The sequence below is a fragment of the Euprymna scolopes genome, chromosome 10 (genome assembly GCF_053919585.1).
Source record: "Euprymna scolopes isolate OS-2025 chromosome 10, ASM5391958v1, whole genome shotgun sequence".
Taxonomy (NCBI): domain Eukaryota; kingdom Metazoa; phylum Mollusca; class Cephalopoda; order Sepiida; family Sepiolidae; genus Euprymna; species Euprymna scolopes.
Window position 1 is genome coordinate 111,339,081 of NC_136491.1, and position 20,893 is coordinate 111,359,973.

Genomic DNA, 20,893 nt, shown 5'->3' on the forward strand with positions numbered 1-20,893 from the left:
TTTCAAACCAAGAAAATATGCCCAAATTTACCTATACTTGTATATATAGTGTCCTGACAGGCACTTTTGGTTTCGCTACTTCAGTTGTTTCCCCTGTGGCCTTGCCAGGCCACTAATATATATTAAAGAAGTGCACCTATATATTAACAACAAAGGAAAAGTTAAATGTTTTGGTTTCAATTCTCGATGGCATGAATCATTTTTTTTTTTTTAACTTTTTAAATAATCACAATATATTGGGTCCAATTATAATAATAAATACAAAATCTGCATTAATCAAAGTCTCATATTTAAGCGTATTTACGATCGGGCAATGTCAGGCACCTGCTAGTATATATATATATATATAGTATACTTCCAGATTTTTCCTATGGGAACATTATCTCCTATCACTTTTCATATTGATAATACTAGATCTCTATATCTTTTTATCTAGTTTTGCAATCCTTGACTTTTAATGTATCCTCTGATATCTTAAATTTTTCCCCCCCATTTTATAAACCCTTTGCAGAAAAACGTTTTTTTTTTTTTTTGCATTTATGACTAGTTTTCATGTAATTCTGTTTCAATTAATGCCAGTATCAGCAAATACATAGCTTCGCAATAATATTCATTTGCTAATATCTTTCCTCTGATGTGAGGAATGCATTTTTTTGAAACTCTGCAGATTAAGGAAATTTCAATATACAATATACCTTTTTGGAGTATCCTGTCAAATAATAAATTCTTGTAAAATATATTTTTATATCTTTAATTTTTTTCTTATATATATATATATACACACACACACTTCAGAATAATGTAATGCAATAAATCTACTGGTATGCAAATCCAATGATTATTACCTCCCTGCTACCAAAAACTCTCACTTCAGGATTTACCATACATTTTGGATTCAATATCCTTTTCATTCTGAACCAATTTCTAATTTTCCCTTACTCTATGATTTAAAAACTTTAAAAGCTTTTAATTATGATTTTCTATGTTTATTGCATTTAGCAAATTAGGTATAAATCATTTATAATATTTGTTAATACTTTTTTCCTCTGAGAAGATGGATAAACATTGAAAACCTATAGGTTAAGGAAATATACTTTTTGAAATGTATTTTTTGTCTTTCATATAATAAAAATTCTAGATTTGAAATTTAACCGTTTCACATCATAAAATTTAAATTACTGAATTATGAAATATATATATATATATATATATATATATAAAATGAACAAGTTTCGCATGTTTTCTTTTACTTTTTCATTGTAGCGACTCAGTTGTCTGACTATAAACATCGAAAAGATCAAACAGGCACGTCACCCCTGGCCAGTTTGATTTTGGATACTGGCTACTCCTTCAGCCACCTCGTACCTTATTTAAAGGGCAAGAAAATGAAAACAGCCGTGAAAAGGTGAATATTCAAAATCTATTTACAGCATATCATCTATTTTGGTGTTAATTAATGTTAAAATACAATGAAAGGCTTATCTTCTTTCTTTTATGGCATGTAAACTTTTAACGGGTTTTTGTTTATTTGCTTTTTTTTTTTCCAGAATCAATGTTGGAGGGAAAGTAATGACCAATCATCTTAAAGAAATTATTTCATACAGGTAATCAGCATATTCATTTTTTTTTTTGCGGACTGTTATTCTCATCTTCATCATTGTTGTTTCACTACCGTACATTTATATCTGATCTACCTCTGCATTCCATATTTAAAAAGGATGTGTCCTCTATAGTATCAGACCTGACCGAATGGTTAATTGTAGGCATAGACCGATTCATACCATCCAAAAAATTCCAACAAAAACCTAATAGCCAGCCATGGTTCTCCACATAGCTACCAACGTAATAGATGTACTGAGACTAAAGCTGCTTTCAGGACTGACAGCAACCACTGTAAAAGAGTAATAAAAAATGCAAGATAGCTATATGCTCAGTCCGTTAAATCCAAAGTAGCTGAGCAGTGGCTTGGTTCCCACCAGTTTTGATAAATAGCAAACACGGTCCACGTTTTGGCCTAATCATCCTCTGGCCTTCTTCAGATGGTTAACCATGACCAGATAGAAATGCTGAATCTTGTAACTGTATCCCCAGTAATTTCTGCCTTCCATAGTTGTTTTTATCTCACCACGTTTTTCGCCAACTAATCTTCTGGCCTGCTTCGGTAGAATTGAAACCGCTATCTTCAGATAATGCTATCCTGAAACTGTAGAGATTTAATGCCTCTCTATCTACTGCATCACGGGCCCCAAAGGGCAATCAAGGTTGAATTTTGTGGTCTTATTTAGTCTTCCATTGTCAGATGCATACTGAATGGTATTGTATTTTTTTTTTTTTTACTCTTTTAAGATGAAACTTCATAATTTGTGTACTCAATCTTTTTGCAGACTGTTGTCCTCATCATAGTTGTTATTTCATCATGTTTTGGCTAACTCATCCTCTGGCCTTCTTCAGGTGATTAACCGCAACTGGATAGGAATGCTGAGTCTTGTAACTGTGTAGTTGTTGTCTCACTACGTTTTGCTTAACTAAAAACAACAATTATGAAGATGAGGACAACAATTCACAAAAGGAGTAAATACACAAATTATGAAGCTTAATCTGAAAGGATTCAAAAAAAAAAGAAAAAGAAAATAATACAAGATAACTAGTGTCTAGAAATTATCCTCCTTTTTTATAAAATTTTAATAAGATAAAATATTTACACAATTTTTTTTCCACTTTAATGTTCTACTGTATTATCAGTTAGTCTACAATCCAGGATCCAATAGTTACAATAACTGACACAAGATTCCAGGCATCTTAGTGGGGGGTTTTTCTGCTTTTTTTTTTTTTTTTTTTACATAGGCATTACCAATTATCAAGGCCCAGAGGTCATTCGAGGATAAGGGTTAAAGAGTGTACAGTAGTCAATTGGACAATATAGTAATCGTTAGTAATGGAAATTCGGTAAATTTGTTTAGTGGAATGGCTCATCAAGAATTTGTTTATGTTGGACAACCATATTGTAGTCAGCTGGAAAGCAGGCAAACAGAAGACAGTGGTAACATTTATATAAATTATCTATTGTTTGAGAGAGAGAGAGAGAGAGAGATCAATATTTGTACATTTTAAAGACATCGAAGATATGAAAACATTTAAAAAGTCAATTTCGGTGTAGTGTCATCAGTCACTGGCATTCGCTGTTACCTACCGACAATGAGAAAAAAAGAAAAAATTTTGTGTAAAGAAAGTTAAGGAAAGTCGGGCATCAATTAAAATATTTTATTTATTTTCCATTCACCAAAATTGGTTTTTTAAATGCTTTGTAATGTTATATATATATATATAGTATTATTTTTTAAGTAGCCTTTTTATCTCTACTATTATATAAAAGGAAATTTGTGTGTGAGTTCGTTCCCTATGGACTTTTAAATGATCAAGTTAATTTTTATGAAATTTCACATGAACGTACTTTATGTACTTGGCAGTGTTCTTAGAAGATAGGGTTTGTATTGGAGTATCTTCAATAAGTATCAATGCTTGAAATAATCCAATGAAAGAAGGAACAGGCAATTTTGAATAAAGTTAACACCTTACACAGCCTAACATCACAAGTGCATTTGAGAAGTTTTATTATCACACAAGCCGAAAGGCCCGACACATAAAACCAACAGTAGGTTCTTTGATATGACAGGGACACATTCAAAATGAATTTTTGTTTAAAGCACAATTGAAGCATGATACTTGACTTTTGCATTTTAAACTTTAATACAAGCCAGTATATATAAAAGTAATTTTATAAAATCAACAATAGGTTCTCTACAGGGCGATGTAGACTACAATGTATGCAATGTCTACAAAGACTAAGTCATTGTGAGAGGCATGTGAAGCACTGCGATGGGTCTCCAACTAGAACAGGTGATCAATTGATTTGTTTGAAAAATGTGTGATTTCATTGATTTCAATGACAATAAAAAATATGGGAGTGTGAAACATTTACTGATCATCATTCAATCCCAGCAAGGTTAAGTCACCATGCTTGTATAATTCTAAAAGAAATTAATAGCAAAAATTATTTTTGCAATTGTTTCAAAGCCATTTTTTCTTGCAAGTTAGAACCTAAAACTCCTATCAAAAAGTTTAATTGCATTTTTATTTAAAACAAATTTTTAATAATAATGATATATATATATTTCAACAACACAAGGGTCATGACAGCCGAACTGGAAGTCCAAGACAAATTTTGATGTCTTTTGGCTCATTAGTTGAACACGTCCAAATGCGAGATTCAAAATCCAAGTCTCTTACATGCGAGGCAAGTAATCTGCCACTTAAGCAACCATGCCGTACACAAGAAAGTCTATTAACGCAGATCAAGCAAATAGCAGCGAAATCTGACTACGGAATGCACCTACTTCATCTCAAATTAGTGGCTGTCATGGCTCTTGTAAGCTGCGACGTTCTTTGGCTAATTATATCATCCCCTACATTCTGTAAATTATATATATATATATGAAATAAAATGGAGGTGGAAGGACCTGGATACTCAACGTTTCGCCCGATTTATGCGGGCTTCTTCAAGAGGGATGGTCATTGACGAGAGAGTCGGAGGATTGGGGCTATATATAATGATGGGGGAGAGCAGCGTGTTTTCCTCATATAAATTAGATGTCATATATACATGTATATACATTTTTTGAGAGAAGAACTAATTAGAGTAAACTAGTGTAGTGGATTACGTCTAAAAGATAAAATATCGTAGAGATTAAAAATTGTGTTTGGAAATATAGCGGTGATAGATTAAATAAATAAAATGACACGAGATTACGAAAGAATCTTTTTTTTTTTTTTTTTTTTTTTTTTAAATTAGAAATAATTGAATTGGGATAAAATAGCGCAGTAACTTAAAAGATGGTATCTAAAAATAAGAATAGGAGGTGATAAAATGGAGTCTTAAAATAGATAATGATAAAATACAGTAAATAAGTAAAATAAAAATAAAATTAAGTGAAATTACGAATTTTTTTTTTTTTTTTTTTTTTTTTTTTTTTCCGCGTTTAACCGGTGTCTAAGTTGTTTTCTTTGATAATTATTTTCGACAGAAAGGGAGCAACGTGGAAAAAAACCTTTTCTTTGCTTAATTATATTGCTGGAATGGGAGATTATAGCTGACTCAATTAAACGTCGTGTGGATCTGTTATGTATGTGTTTAAGGAAAGTTGCTTTGTTAAATCATACTGTCGGAATGGAAGGACAACTTTACAAAAGAAAGCTGCGTAAATATATAAATCATAATAAATAACAATGATCATCTAAGTTTTAAAGTCCATCGGAAAGTCACGAATAAAAATGATTACATACACTTTTACTCTCATCACGATGATAAAGTAAAAAGAGGTATTCTAATAGGATTTTTTCTTAGGGCCCTGAGAATATGTAGTGAAGAATACATCGTGGAAGAATTTGAATATATCGAACATACATTCATGAACTTGCAATACCCTCAACATTTTTTGGCAAATACAAAAAGAAACGCACTAAAAATTTACCATAACCGAAACCGAGACCATTCCTTAAATAGCCAGATACACAACAGACAATTAACATTACCAATTAATAAAAACAACGACACAATATATAAGAACCTAAATAAGACAGGCATTCAAATAACAAAACTAAACTCTTTAACAATTAGGGATCTAACACGTAAAATTATAACTAACACCAACATTAACACCAAAGCCGGAATATATTCCATACCCTGCCTTGATTGTGGAAAAATATACGTAGGAGAAACTCAACGTAATTTAAATAAAAGAATATATGAACACAAAAGAGATGTAAAAAACAACAATACACTCAACGCCATATTTTGTCACATCATGGAAAACGACCACCATTTTGATTTTAACAAAGCAACTTTCCTTAAACACATACATAACAGATCCACACGACGTTTAATTGAGTCAGCTATAATCTCCCATTCCAGCAATATAATTAAGCAAAGAAAAGGTTTTTTCCACGTTGCTCCCTTTCTGTCGAAAATAATTATCAAAGAAAACAACTTAGACACCAGTTAAACGCGGAAAAAAAAAAAAAAAAAAAAAAAAAATTCGTAATTTCACTTAATTTTATTTTTATTTTACTTATTTACTGTATTTTATCATTATCTATTTTAAGACTCCATTTTATCACCTCCTATTCTTATTTTTAGATACCATCTTTTAAGTTACTGCGCTATTTTATCCCAATTCAATTATTTCTAATTTAAAAAAAAAAAAAAAAAAAGATTCTTTCGTAATCTCGCGTCATTTTATTTATTTAATCTATCACCGCTATATTTCCAAACACAATTTTTAATCTCTACGATATTTTATCTTTTAGACGTAATCCACTACACTAGTTTACTCTAATTAGTTCTTCTCTCAAAAAATGTATATACATGTATATATGACATCTAATTTACATAAGGAAAATACGCTGCTCTCCCCCATCATTATATATAGCCCCAATCCTCCGACTCTCTCGTCAATGACCATCCCTCTTGAAGAAGCCCGCATAAATTGGGCGAAACGTTGAGTATCCAGGTCCTTCCACCTCCATTTTATTTCATATCGTCGGATTTAATCCAGCTCAACAATCATATATATAAATATATATATATGCCAGAGAGCTTTCTATTCTAATAGTTTCTTTCCTCGAACAGCTAGACTTTGGAATTCCTTTCCTGCTGCCTGCTTCCCTGGCTGTACTGATATGCAAAAGGTTAAATGTGACATAAACAAATATCTTGTTAATCTTTCCTAGACATGGCCTCAAATAGTAGCCCCTTACGTCCGAGTGGCGATATGCTTTGTAATGGGTAAACATAAGTAAAAAAAAAAATATGTGTATATATATATATATATATATATATATATATATATATAGGCAAACACATGCATTTATAAAACTGGATTGTATCACAAGTGCCGTATGTTTATTGTGGCCACCTTGAAAATATCCCTAAAACGATCTCAATCTATGCCAGGCTAGGCATTACATGGGGCGTAACTCTGCTTGCTACTAACAATTATGTCCCTTTATTCATAAGTCATTTTTTTTTTTCATTAACTTTTAATTACATTCTATATTCATTTAGCTTTATTAAAGTTTGTCTCTGTAAATAATGATTGAACAAATATCTATTCTATTAATTGGTTTCATTTTCCATTAATTTTGTGGTGTGTGTGTGTTTGTATGAAATTATATCTCCTTTGTATAATGAACTTAACTATTTAGAACAACATTTTATTTAGTTAGTCTCCTGCTCGATTCAGGTTAGGTGTAGATAATAAATATTTACCTCAAACATCTATTTTTAATGTTATAGAAATGCAGGTGCTTGTCCAGAATTCCCTCTCTAATAAAAAACAAAAATAAATAAAAAATTTGTATGATGTACATACCCATGACTGAAAGAAAATATTGTATTCCAAAAAATCATGTAAATTGAACAAGTAGTTTTAGTTTTATAAATAAAATGTTTTAAGCAATTAATGATAATTCATAAGCATTACAACAAAATCTTACAAGTTTGAATTATGTTGTCTCCCTTGTGTCTTAAAGCTGTTTTCAGAATGATGTCACAAGACAGTTGCTCATTGATTAGCCATAAAATTTAATTTTTATATTTAAAAATAAAATGTGTTCAATTTACATAAGTTTTGGAATATGGTATTTTCTTTCTGTCACGGGTATGAATATCATACAGATTTTTCTTTTTTTTTTTTTTTTTAAGGGGCGGGGTCTGGACGAGCATCTAAAATCCTAATAATTTTTATATATATGACTGTACGTTTAAATTGTTTAGATAGTGAATTCTAAAATATCCAGTATTTTGTTTTATAAATATGTATAATAGTGTTATCATTATATAAATATATGTGATACTATGACCAACATCTTCCCCACCCAAAGCCAAGATCCAGTAGAACATTAGGAAGTGAGTCATGAAAAAGCCAGGACAATAGTAGGAAATGATTCACTAAGGTGCAGAAAATTGGTTAGAAATGAAACAGATAGTTATTTGGGAATGGTAAAGATGGCAAGTCATTTTCCGCTTATTGGTCATCTATAATAGAAATCCCACCTGTATGTTTAAATTTATGTATGTTTGTATGTATGTCTAAAACTTTCAACAGAGGTAACGGATTTTCACAAAATTGGTATAGTTTTGAAGCTCGACCCTTCGGACGACAAATATTGAAAAATTGGCAAAAACATTAATTCCTTCATCCTCAAATGGGCGCTTTTCTACAAGGACGGATCGCTTTTTTCGCTGATATTTTCGAAAGCCAGCCCCCTCTTTTCGTTTGACTAGCCACTTTCAGTTTGGCGACGGACGCAACGGCAAAGACATCACATTTTTTTTTTTCATGTTCTTTTCCTCCTTCGCAGTATGGGTTCAAGCATGCCTGCCTATTTTCCTTCTTTTTTTGTTTTTTGCTTAACACATACCTGGACAACTCCGGCATCTAGACTAGTTCTTAAAATGCTGAACATAGGATTTCCGATTTTGAGTCAATAAATTTAGGAGTCGGAATTAGTTTATGGACAGTTTTTAGTTTGCAACGGTGGACAACAGTTTGCGGCTCAAGCAAATGAATAAATGAACTGATCACCTAACTTACTATGATGCTGTGACATAGCTACCTACAGACAACATTTGGGGGAAGGAGAGAGAGTTCTTTATCACACCACTCAAAGTACAACTGATTTATGCATGATGTGTTTTATTGTTTTATACTTGTAAATCTGTGTTCGCACCCTCGGCAATCACCAAGACAATGCAGCTAGAATAGAAGATGACGGAGAAAACGATGGCACACCGAGTTGGTGTTGTCAATTGTCAGGGGAGAGTGCGGGCATGGTTCTACATATATATGTTGTGATATCATCCTATAAGTATATCTGGCATGGTGTCATCACCTTTTATTTGTTTAAACTGCTGTAAATACAGACTATTTATATATTTTGTTTTTAATTCTTTTCATTCTAGGCAGTTGATGGTGATGGATGAAACTTATGTTATCAATCAACTGAAAGAAGAAGCGTGTTACATGGCGCAGGATTTCGACCTAGATATGAAAATTGCAAGGTAAAACAAAACAAAAAAAACATTCTTCTTCCTTTTAGAATTGCATAATCTGTTGAATACATTTGTGCGTATCCTATCACCTTTCATGCAATTTAAAAAAAAGATCATCTGATCACTAAAGATGAATTATAAATTGCTTTCTGCTTTGACAAATGTAACTTTTGACTTATTTCAGAGGTGACTCTTTGAACTTGGGTTCTTAAGTTCAACACTAAGATTCCCAAGTTTAAAAAGGTGTACCTGAAGAAGTTTGGAGGTTACATCAGCCGACATGTTGTGAAAATATGTTAAAATATTTTTGGCTATAATCAGGGTATGATAATGGTTTCGACGATCATTTATATAAACACAGTTATAATAATCAACCAATCAGAAACTTCAAAAGTTACTATAACAAATGTTGAATTTTGGATTCAATCAGTTTGCTATCGCCTCTGTCACGAAATGACTCAAGATCGAGACTGCATTTGATTCTTCGCCGCCATCTTTGTTACTAGGAATTACTTAACACTCAAGATCAGGACTACATTGGTTCTTCGCCGATTTGATTTACTGCCACCATCTTTGTTCTCAACACTTAACAAAATAACAACCAGAATCAGAATAGTAACAAAAAAAAATCCAAATTTACTCATTGTTAAAACAATTCAAAATCGAATTCTGTTATTCCATCAATTCAACTAGTTTAAAAAGAACTACTTTTTTTAAAAGTTGTGTTTGAAGGCTATTATAATGCTTGTTGGAAATGCTGTAGATGCGAGTCAGTGTATAAAAGAACTATGACAATGTTGAAGGAATTTAAATAATTTTTAATTATATTATGTTTACTTACCAACATAATGTGTCATACAGGATGGTAGGTGTTGATGTCCCAAAATTTTCGAGAATAAAATCCCTTCATCAGAGGAGAAAAACTGACAAAGTGATTTTATTCTAAAAAATTTGGAGATATCAACATCTACCATCCTGTACGACACATTATGTTGGTAAATAAATATATTATAATTGAAAATTTTTGAAATCCCTTCAATATTGTTATTATTCTTTTATACACTGACTTTCCCACGAACTGCATTGATATAGCCTTCAAACACAAATATTTTCACACTATGCACAATGCTTCAAGCAAACTACAACATCCTTTAGCCGGCAATTATTTTTATGGTAAAAAGAGGATAATTATTTTAAAAAGATTTAAATTGTTACAAGTACAGCACATAAATAGACATATTCGTGTTGAGAGGCCAGAAATTATTGGGTTAGTAGATGCAGAATAGTTGAGGTAGCAGGGTCAGTTAGCAGGGTAAAACATGGGAGGAAATGATAAGGATGGACTTGAAAGAAAGAGGTAATATTGTAGTGTTGTGACCCTTTGGCTGTGATCATATTGTAGTATCTGACAGAAAATAATAATATCGCTACAAAGGAATGTGAAAATAGACGTAAACATGATTTTTGGTTTACATAAACAAATAACTAGATTGAGGTTACATCAGCTGTTGGTCTGAGACACATGATGAGATGTAGATTTGGGGAGATTCTAGTCAGTTATTAGCTGAACGTCAGAGACAATGGACGACTCAAGGTGTGTTGGTCTCTCCATGACGTAGGGAGCAGTGTTTCTTCAGGCAGCCAGTATGTGAATACATTGTAATCTCTGAAGATGCCGGCCGGAATTATGAAAAAAAAGTGTTCGTATATAATCCAAGTATGTGTTGTGTTATTTACACCTGTTAAAAACTGTTTGTCTACAACTGTTTCGATACGTCCACGTCAATCGTTTCCTGTTAGAACTGTTGCATAAATGTTAAAATATACACACTAGATGACCAACTAAATGATACAATGTATATACATACACACATTTACACGTACATGAATATACAGATAAAATATAAACCTCACTATTAAACATGTACGTCGTTATGGAACATATTCATATACACACACAACGTAAGACCTGGCCAGAGATAGATTAATTTGGAAGTCAAATTTTAAGTCATTCAAAACATGCTTGCATGTAAAATGGAAATTAAATGAAATGTGATGATCATATAACGTTTTTATTTGTCGCCACTATTAAAGTCATTGTGTGTGTGTGTGTGTGTGTGTTTGAGAGAGAGAGTTCCTTCCTCATAGTTTTTTTTTTTTTATTCAATTTTCTCCCCAAACAAGGCACAGTGTCACGGGGGTATTTACGTCGAGGTGGTACAAGTGCTTGTAGTTCGTCAGAACATTTGGAAATGGCTGAGCCTATCTTTTGCAAATTTCATACAAAAGTAATTTATATATCTGGCAGTGTTCTTAGATATGTTTTGTACAGAAATTAATCTGATAAATATTGAAAATCGAAAAAATCTAATCTTATAAATACTCTTTCTCTCTTATAAATAAAAAAGAGAATAATTTTCATGGGGGGAGGGGGGATATTTTAAGTTACACTGGCCAATCACTGTTACCAATTTAGCAGTTTTCTCACTAAATCTGGAGATTTTGTTTGCAATCTAGCAGGTAAAGTTTTAATCTAACAGCTAGTGTTTTTTTTTTCTAGAAAATCTGGAGATATTTGACACCCACAAACCTGCAGTTTAAAATTAAAAAAATAAATAAAAGCGCTTGAAAATACTTTAATTAAAATGTAAACTAAACTCCTTCAGGTAGGTAGAAAAGTAGCAGTTATTGCCTTTCTTAACAATTATTTATTGACTATTTGTCTTTTGTTTTTTTTGTTGTTTTTTTTTTGTCACTAATTCTTTTCAGTTAACCAATCTTAAACTTGCTGTAAAATTGATTTTTCCAAGTACTTTTTAAAGGAAAGGTGTTCCAGCCTCTATAGATTAAAATACGATCTGAGCACTCCCTTTGATAAATACTTTTAAGTATTTATTGACTTGGTATAAGTGTAGAAAAGTTAAGTCAAAAATGATAAAAAAAAAACAACAGCAAAAAACTTATACCAAACTTGGTAGAATTTAATTATTTAACTATATGTATACTTTTAATGTGCTAAGACTAAGTTTTTTTTCTAATTTCAAAATATCTTGTTGAAAGTGGTTTTTACACACTGAATTAAAAAAAATAAACAAATGATCACTTAACGGGTGGGGAAGCTTAATTCCTGAAAAGTTGTAAACAAATGACTTATTCTACCACTAACCCTAAGTTTGAGTTGTACTCCCGAATTTCCTCACATTAACCTTTTGTGGATTGATGTGGTTCCTGGAGAGGAAATATCTTTCATTATTTACAGAGAAAAATACCCATAATTACTGAATTTATTCATGGATATTCACATATATATCACATTTCATATCTCTACTTTGTTTTTATTTTATTTAATGCTATTCTAAAACCTTTGTGTTTTCCAAGATTACTTCATTCTGCTGCATAATCTACAATTTAAATAATTGTTCCATATAATTATTTCTCAAGTCAATAACGTCTTTTTAACATTTAGTTGTTTCTAATTACTTGTTTCGTTGAGAAGAAATGTAATTAAAAAAACAAATAAAGGTGTTTTTCAATATTTTTCAGTTCTTACACACACATAAGAAAAAATTGTATAATATGTACAAAACAGTATAGGGTTTCACCACCAAACAAACTGAAGAATACACAAGTAAAGTTTGGCAATTCTGAGTTCACACATATCCCATTGGTCTTACGTAATTTTGAACACTCGGTCACAAAGTGTTAAGGACCAACTTTGTGTCTAATTTTGCTCTTGTGGAAAGGAAAGTAAATATCTAGCATTACAGCCAACCAATTCCTTTTGTGATTATAAACAGTGGCCAGTAGTGTCATCTCATTGACATGTATGTAGCCAATTCAATCTGGTACTGTATACCGATACTCTATGGCTGACTGGAATAGCTTCCGTACATTCATATCTAATCTACCTCTGCATTCCATGTTTAAAAAGGATGTGTTCTCTATAGTATCAGATCTGACCGAATAGTTAATTGTAGGCATAGACCGATTCATACCATCAAAAAAATTTCAACAAAAACCTAACAGCCAGCCATGGTTCTCCCCAGAATGTGCTGCTGCCATCACACACAGAAATCACTTTTTCCATAGCTACCAACGTAATAGATGCACTGAGACTAAAGCTGCTTTCAGGACTGCCAGCAACCACTGTAAAAGAGTAATAAAAAATGCAAGAGAGCTATATGCTCAGTCCGTTAAATCCAAAGTAGCTGATCAGCGGCTTGGTTCCCACCAGTTTTGGCAAATAACAAATAGGATCCTGAACAGAAGTGTGCGTTCTATCCCAACCATTATCAATGGACCAGAGGTCATCTCGGCAGCATCAGACAAGGCCAAACTATTTGCCAAGAACTTTGCAGCTAATTCTATCCTATGCGACGAAGGCCATCAACTCCCCGTATTTCCTCCTATAACAGGCAACGCGCTATGCAACATACAAATATCTGTGCGTGAGGTCGCCAAGCTAATCAAGAACCTTGATTCCAGTAAAGCAACTGGCCCTGACGGCATTCCAATTAGTGTTAAAAAAGCTTCAACCAGAACTTGCCCCCATACTTACAAAACTGTTTAAGCGTTGCCTTAAGGAGAAGTGCTTTCCAACACCCTGGAAAACCTCATCAGTATGCTCTATATTTAAGAATTCAGGTGATAAGTCATCTCCCTCTCTGTACAGACCAATAAGTCTCCTGTGCGTCATGAGTAAGTTGTTGGAATCCATCTTAAATAGAGAAGTAGTCAACCACCTCAGCAAAAATAACCTTCTTAGTGACACGCAATATGGTTTCCGTTCTGCTAGATCTACAGCAAATGTGCTAATGGTTATATCTCATAGGATTAGCGAATCTCTTGACAAAGGCTTCCTTTCTTGGGCAATTGCTCTTGACATATCAAAGGCCTTCGATATGGCATAAAAACCTACTTCACAAGATTTCCAGCTACAGTATCACTGGAAATGTTTTCTCAATCATTAAATCATTTCTCTCTGATAGGCTCATAAGAGTAGTGGTTGATGGGCAAAAATATTAATGCTGGAGTCCCTCAGGGGACTATCCTAGGCCCAACTCTCTTCCTAATCTACATCAATGATCTCCCAAAACACATACTTAAATCATTCGTTAACATCTATGCTGATGACATGACCATCTATGGCAACACATTAAAGACTGTAAATGACAAAGTTCTCTCTGATTCTCTCTCCTTTGATCTTGAGCGCGTAGTACAGTGAGGGAAGAGGTGGCTGGTTACCTTTAATGCATCTAAAACCAAGCTCCTATCTTTACATCATCAACGCTCTGATCCCCATCTGGCATCAGTTGAAATGGATGGCTGTCGTCTAGGGGAGGCCCCATGTTTTGATAAGCTTCTGGGTTTGACCTTTACTCCTGATCTGAAATGGAACACATACATCAAGTCTGTTGCCCAGGTTGCTGGAAAAATGGTGGGATACTTCTACCGCTCCAGAAGATATCTCACTACTGATGCAATTCTCTAATCTGTATAAAAGCCAAGTACGTCCAAGGATGGAATACTGCTGCCACATCTGGGCAGGAGCTGCTAAAAACAGACTATCCTGCCTTGACAGAGTACAAAATAGACTTCGTGGTTTAGTGGGGGATGCCCTTTTCTCTTCCTTGCCACCTCTCTCCCACAGAAGAGACGTTGCGAGCCTGTCTTTGTTTTATCGTTATTTCCATGGTAAGTGCTCATCTGAGCTCCAATCTGTCGTCCCCCCTCGCCAATCTTCCACAAAAAACACCTGTCTAGCTGAAACCACTGTCAATAATTTTCCCCACTCTTCATCTGTGCATAAATCAAAATGTAGATTCCATGAACAAAGCTTCTTTCTTAGAACTGCACGCCTGTGGAACTCTCTACCGCTTGCCTGTTTCTCTCCTGACTTCAACATGGATGTTTTCAAGTCCAACATAAATAAATTCCTGATGAACCGCCCCTTAAGTAATGACACTTCATCAAATCTTCAATACTAACGAATACTGCAACACTATCCCATTGATTACTGTACACACAATAACCCTTATTCCTGAGTGGCTTCTGGGCCTTGATAAGTGGTGACCTCCATGTAAAAAGAAAAAAAAAAGAGTAAGTAGTAGTAGTAGTCATAGACATGCTGATGTTTTATTTATTTTTTCTCTTTATGCCAATCAAAAAGAACAGCCATAACTTCATTATTTTTTCTGGTTCAAATCTTAATTTTTGCTTGATTTATTGAATTCTTATTTTTATTCAGACTCAAATGAAATATGGTATTTCGAAATAAAATAATAGTAAAACTACTGAATCTATTTATCAGTGAAAAATATTAGTGTACATAAAAATAAAATTAGTTTATTATTCAGCATCCATAAACTCTGAATGACATCTACGTTATAGATTACCTCCCTTCTTCTAATGTTGGATTGTCATTCAGAGTTCATGGACTCCAAATAGTTAATTAGCTTGAATATTTGTTGAAAAAAAAATAGTTTCTGCAAAGAACAAAATAACAATTTCTGAGTTGACAGGCATAAATGTATAAATGAACTTATGGTCGATAAATACACTTTCTCCTTTATCTAACAGATGTAGTTAGTTTCCATCTTTCTTTGATTTTTTTTTTTTTTCTACAATTGTTATAATCTTCATCTCTTGCAGACTAAAGGGTAAAGAGAATACAATTTGCCGTGACTACGTCCTCCCTGACTATACAACTATCCACAGGGGTTTCATGAAACCCTTGGAAGAGACTGACCAGAAACCAAAAAATAATGAACAGGTCTGTTCATCATTTATTTTATTTTCATCGATACGAAAAGTCTGTTAAGAAGCTTACGGATTATATTTGGCTGGAAATCTGAATAATTCTACCGTTAGAAGACAAATAATTCTTGATTGCATAAGACTACAAACTTTTTACTCTGCGGTGGTTCAATTGAAGACTCTTTTCTAAAACTATTAAAAAAATAGGTTTCCTATACATATGTAATTATAAAACTCCTTGGACCGTGCACTTTGCTTGAATCTTGTCTTGCACGATCGAGCGATTCCATCTTATATATATATGTTTTATTTTTTTATTACCGTTTTATCTGTTTGGCTACATATGTTTCGGATGTTGGATCATAAACATGGTCCAACATTTGAAACATCTGTAGCCAAACAGATAAAAAGGTAATAAAAAATAAAACACATATTTGCTCTGCAATAGTATTGAGCACTCTCTTCAGGTTTTTACTAATTACCAGTTTTACTATATATATATATATATATATATATATAGTGGCAGTGTATTATAGTTTCCTAGAAATACATCTACTGAAACAACATGTGTCTACCAAAAAGTGCTCAGTGAGTTAACAGAGCAGGTATATTAAATTTATTTATACAAACATTGATGGCTACATATGTGCATACATGTTTCTGTACTCACCCGTTGTTAGGGAGACTAAGTTTTCCGGCCAAGAATTTCCGAGGGAAAGTGAGAATGTGTGTGTGTGTGATGACACTTCACCCTATATACTCAACAAATTTTTTATCTACAGACTTAAAATTTGGTATAAAGGGTATTCAGACATGTGGAAAACTTTTTAATCAGTTTTCATCTTTAAAAAAGGGCTGCTAAGGAGTCAAAATTGAAAAATTGGTATGCAGGGATCATCAGATTTTTATCCATCAACTGTTTCACAACTGCGCATGCATGGTCGTGAAACATGGCAGCTTCCTTTTGTTAAGAATAAGTAGGTTTGAAAACACTTTTTAAAGAGCATGTCAAGCTGGTCTAATGGTTATCATACTTGACTCACTTTCTGTAGTTTTTTGTTTCAATCTTAGCTAGAGTATTTTTTTTTTACTTACAAGAAGTGAACTGTTTAAAAAAAATATAATACTTGCATGCACATGCCTCAGTTTCTTTCCATTTATTTTTTTAACTTCATTTTTTTTTTAAAGAAATTTAATGTTATGTTTGATACCTACAGTATTTCTGTTTATAATCAATAATAAATCTGCATTAATTAAAAGATAATCATTCTTTTTTTATACATTTTCATATATATATATATATATATATATATATATGTTTTATTTTTTTATTACCGTTTTATCTGTTTGGTTACATATGTTTCGGATGTTGGACCATGTTTACAATCTAACAGCCTCATCAGACCTTACAGAAATGGTTGTTAGTATTTGGAAGAAGTGTTTTAGAGGAAATACGAGAAAAAAAAGAGAGGGTAAGAGATAATAAGGGGGAGGGAGATGAGTATCGACACTATTTAAGTTTTGAAGGTTAAAATACATTAGATTGTAGTGGGGGGGGTAGCAGATTCAGGTAGGCGTGGGTGGAGATATATGAATATAGGGAGGGGGAGAGAGGATGGTAAAACAAGGAGGGGGGAGGAATTTCAATTTTTAGGTTTTAAAATTTTGACTGCTTTTTGGTTGTTTAGCCAGGTATATGAAATAGATGAGATAGAGAGGGGGAGAGAGAGAGAGAGAGAGAGAGAGAGAAAGGGTTTGTTTAAGTGTCATATGTGTTTGACAAGTAAAAGGTTCCATTTAGAATTTTCATAGCCGCCATAAGTTGACTTGTTCATTTCAGTTGACAATGAGTTGTTTTTAGGTAGTTAAGGGTTAATACATACGCCAACACATGCACAAATATGCATACATACAGACACATACATATGTATATTTCTACACATCCACATACAGACACATATGCACATACACATATATATAAACAATGTATATGCAGACATACATACACATATACACATATACATACTCATATACACACACACACACACACATATGTGTGTGTGTGTGCATGCATATGGACTTAACTTAAAGGTTAAGGAATAAGGGTGGTGAGTTGTAAGTTTGGGTTTTGATTCTAGCTGATGGCACCCTAGTCATATATATTTTTTTTAGTTTTGATCTAACTACTATATATTAGGTTCAATATAATAATCCATAGAGAATTGTCTTTATAATAATAAATACGTAATCTACATGGATTAAAATATATTTTAGCATATCTTATAACCAGGCATTGCCAGGCAGCATGCTAGTGTGTGTGTATATATGTATATATATATATATATATATATATATATATATATTGTGTGTGTGAGGAGAAAATGCACAAATTATCATAAAATTTAATGCCATCGTGACAGAATGTATAGAAAAGACAAAAAATTAAACACAGGAAGAAATTATAAAAAACAAGAAATTTACTGGTTTGATTTGGATCAACGAACATCTTCAGAAAAAGTGAAAATGTTAAACATTGAATAACAGCCTAAAATGATTATTCAATAAATTTTAAAATATTTACTTTTTCTGAAGATATTTATTGATCTGAACAAAAATGGTAAATCTGTTTGTTTTTTTTAATGATTTCTTCCTATGTTTAATTTATTTTTCTAATTTTGTCTTATATAATTCCTGAAAATAATATTACTCAACACAGAAACAGAAAGTTTTGGTCACTTCTTGGCCTTTTCCAAAATAAAAAAGTTCACTTATCATACTACCACACAGATCCATGATCACCTCTTTTTAGCAAGTATGATTACTCCGAAATTAACAATTCTGACAAAGGGGAAAGCATTGCTGATTTTTGGGTTGCAATCTATCTAACACTTGTTGTTGTTGGTTAGTTTTTGGTTTATGATTTTAAAGTTATGTTTTTTTTTTTTAGCTCTTTTTCTGGAAGTATTTTTTTTCAATTTTACTGCCAATCTATCCATCTTATTAATCTTTATCCTCGAGTGGCTTTTACCTTGATAATTATTGAATCATTAGAAAAAAAAAATTTTTTTTTTTTTTTAATTGATTCCATTCTTTGACTCTGCAATTCATTGCTTTTCAGATCATCAAAGTCAACAATGAACGTTTTGCTGTTCCCGAAGTTCTATTCCATCCATCCAACATTGGCATCGAAGAGATGGGTTTGGCAGAAACAGTCGCTCACATTTTGACTCTTGTTCCTGAAGGTAAAGATGGGTACACAGTTATCCTCACCTCCTTTCTTTTCTTTTTTGCCCGTCAAAATCATTGAGTTTTTTCTTAGTAAGAATCAAAATTTAAAATTAAAAACTAGATTAAATGAACCCTCATTGATTTCGACCAGTATTTTCTTATCTAAACAATGAAAACAAACAGTGAAAATAACAGAAAAACAATAAAGAGTGAAACAATACAGAGTGTCTTTAAAGTCGGAATGCAAAGGTAAAAAATACAAGCATCAGCATCGTCAACATATTCTTGTTTAAAATCTGACATGTGTTGAAAAGCTTTAAACTTCCAAACTAACCTATCCCTGGCCAGGTCTTTATTTGTCCATCTTTCTCTCAAGTCAATTCTTATCGTCTTCAATATTTACAATGCAAATATGAATGCGTTTTGCAAAATTTTTTGTGGACTCGATGGAATAAATCCACGTTTGCCTTCAATTTTGACATATTCACTCATTGTTTGTTGAGTCAAGCATATTGGATAAGTGATTTTTGTTGAGTACGCTTTCACCTTTAGCATTTACCCCTAGAGCAAAAAGTGTAACATCTGATAAACATCTATAAGGCAAAAAAAAAACATCAGTTAAAAATATTGGATTTTCTTTATAAAGGTAATTTGGTGCTTATTCAGAATTACATTTAGTTAAAAATACAGAAAAATCTTTATGATGTAAATTCTTGTTACAGAACAAAGATGTCATATCCCCAAAAAAAATCACATAAATTGATCAAGTAATTTTTTTAATTATGATGTTTAGCAATTAAAAAGTTTTAATTATTTTGAATCTCTGTACTTGAATTGTCTCCCTTGGCCATTAAATTTTGGCAAAATTTAAAATGATATGGCCATTCCCAGCTACCTCCTTGATTCTTCATAAAATTTTTCTTAATTAAAAAAAAAAAACTTACTTGATTAATTCATATGATTTTTGGAATATGACATCTTCATTCTATGACAAGTATGTACATCATAAAGATTTTTTTAATTTTTTAACTAAGTATAATCATAAATAAGCACCAATAATTTATAGAAGGCAATACAATGAAGATTGATACAGACTGGAACAAATGAAGACATATAATGGTGGAAATAAGCTATGTAGATTCACCTTTTATTAATATAATATAATATATATATAAATATAATTTTGTTTTTTAAATATATTTTATGCTTGTATTGTGGCCTTACTTGCATCAGTATGGTCAATTGGAAGTTCCATATTGTATGAAAATTTGGGAAAATTTTCCTTCCTCAGGTATGTATTTGCCTTCAGTTCAAGTATGCATTGGCTGTTGTAAACGTGAGCAGTTCCGGAGAAATTGAAATGGACCTGAAATTTTTAAATTTATCTTTTAAACTTAATAATGTAGAGCCTGCGTTAACAGGCAATATTATTTTTATTTTATTTAAACATCTTAATGCGGAAAATAAACAAAGTAAATACAAAATACCCGGAAAAATTAATAAATAAAATAAAATAACATTAATATTGAATTACCAAAAGGAGTTACTTCCCTTTTAATACTATTTTTCTCTAGATGGTGTTTTATTTCGTTTTATTGTTTATGTACAAGAAATTAAGGCATGACAAATGACTCCTGCTTATTCTCTATTCATGTGATATTTAGGTACAGCCAATGACTCCGGCTGTTTTTTTTTTTGTTTTTTTTTAACTGTAAATATTTACAAAAAAAAAAAGACAATGAAAAATAAATGTATCAACAAATTATTTAATCCCCCTCCAAATCTTGACACACTCCTCTA

At 32.2% G+C, this 20,893-nt stretch overlaps 1 protein-coding gene across 1 annotated transcript in view; it reads left to right on the forward strand.

The window, feature by feature from the left end:
• Window positions 1-20,893, forward strand: part of LOC145286203 (actin-related protein 6-like) — a 55,514-nt gene that overhangs the window by 19,907 nt on the left and 14,714 nt on the right. Inside the window, exons 5-9 of the mRNA XM_080135001.1 lie at window positions 1,264-1,405; window positions 1,548-1,604; window positions 9,020-9,118; window positions 15,761-15,881; window positions 18,984-19,107. Coding sequence (XP_079991127.1) covers window positions 1,264-1,405; window positions 1,548-1,604; window positions 9,020-9,118; window positions 15,761-15,881; window positions 18,984-19,107 — 543 coding nt within the window. The remainder of the gene's footprint in view (window positions 1-1,263; window positions 1,406-1,547; window positions 1,605-9,019; window positions 9,119-15,760; window positions 15,882-18,983; window positions 19,108-20,893) is intronic.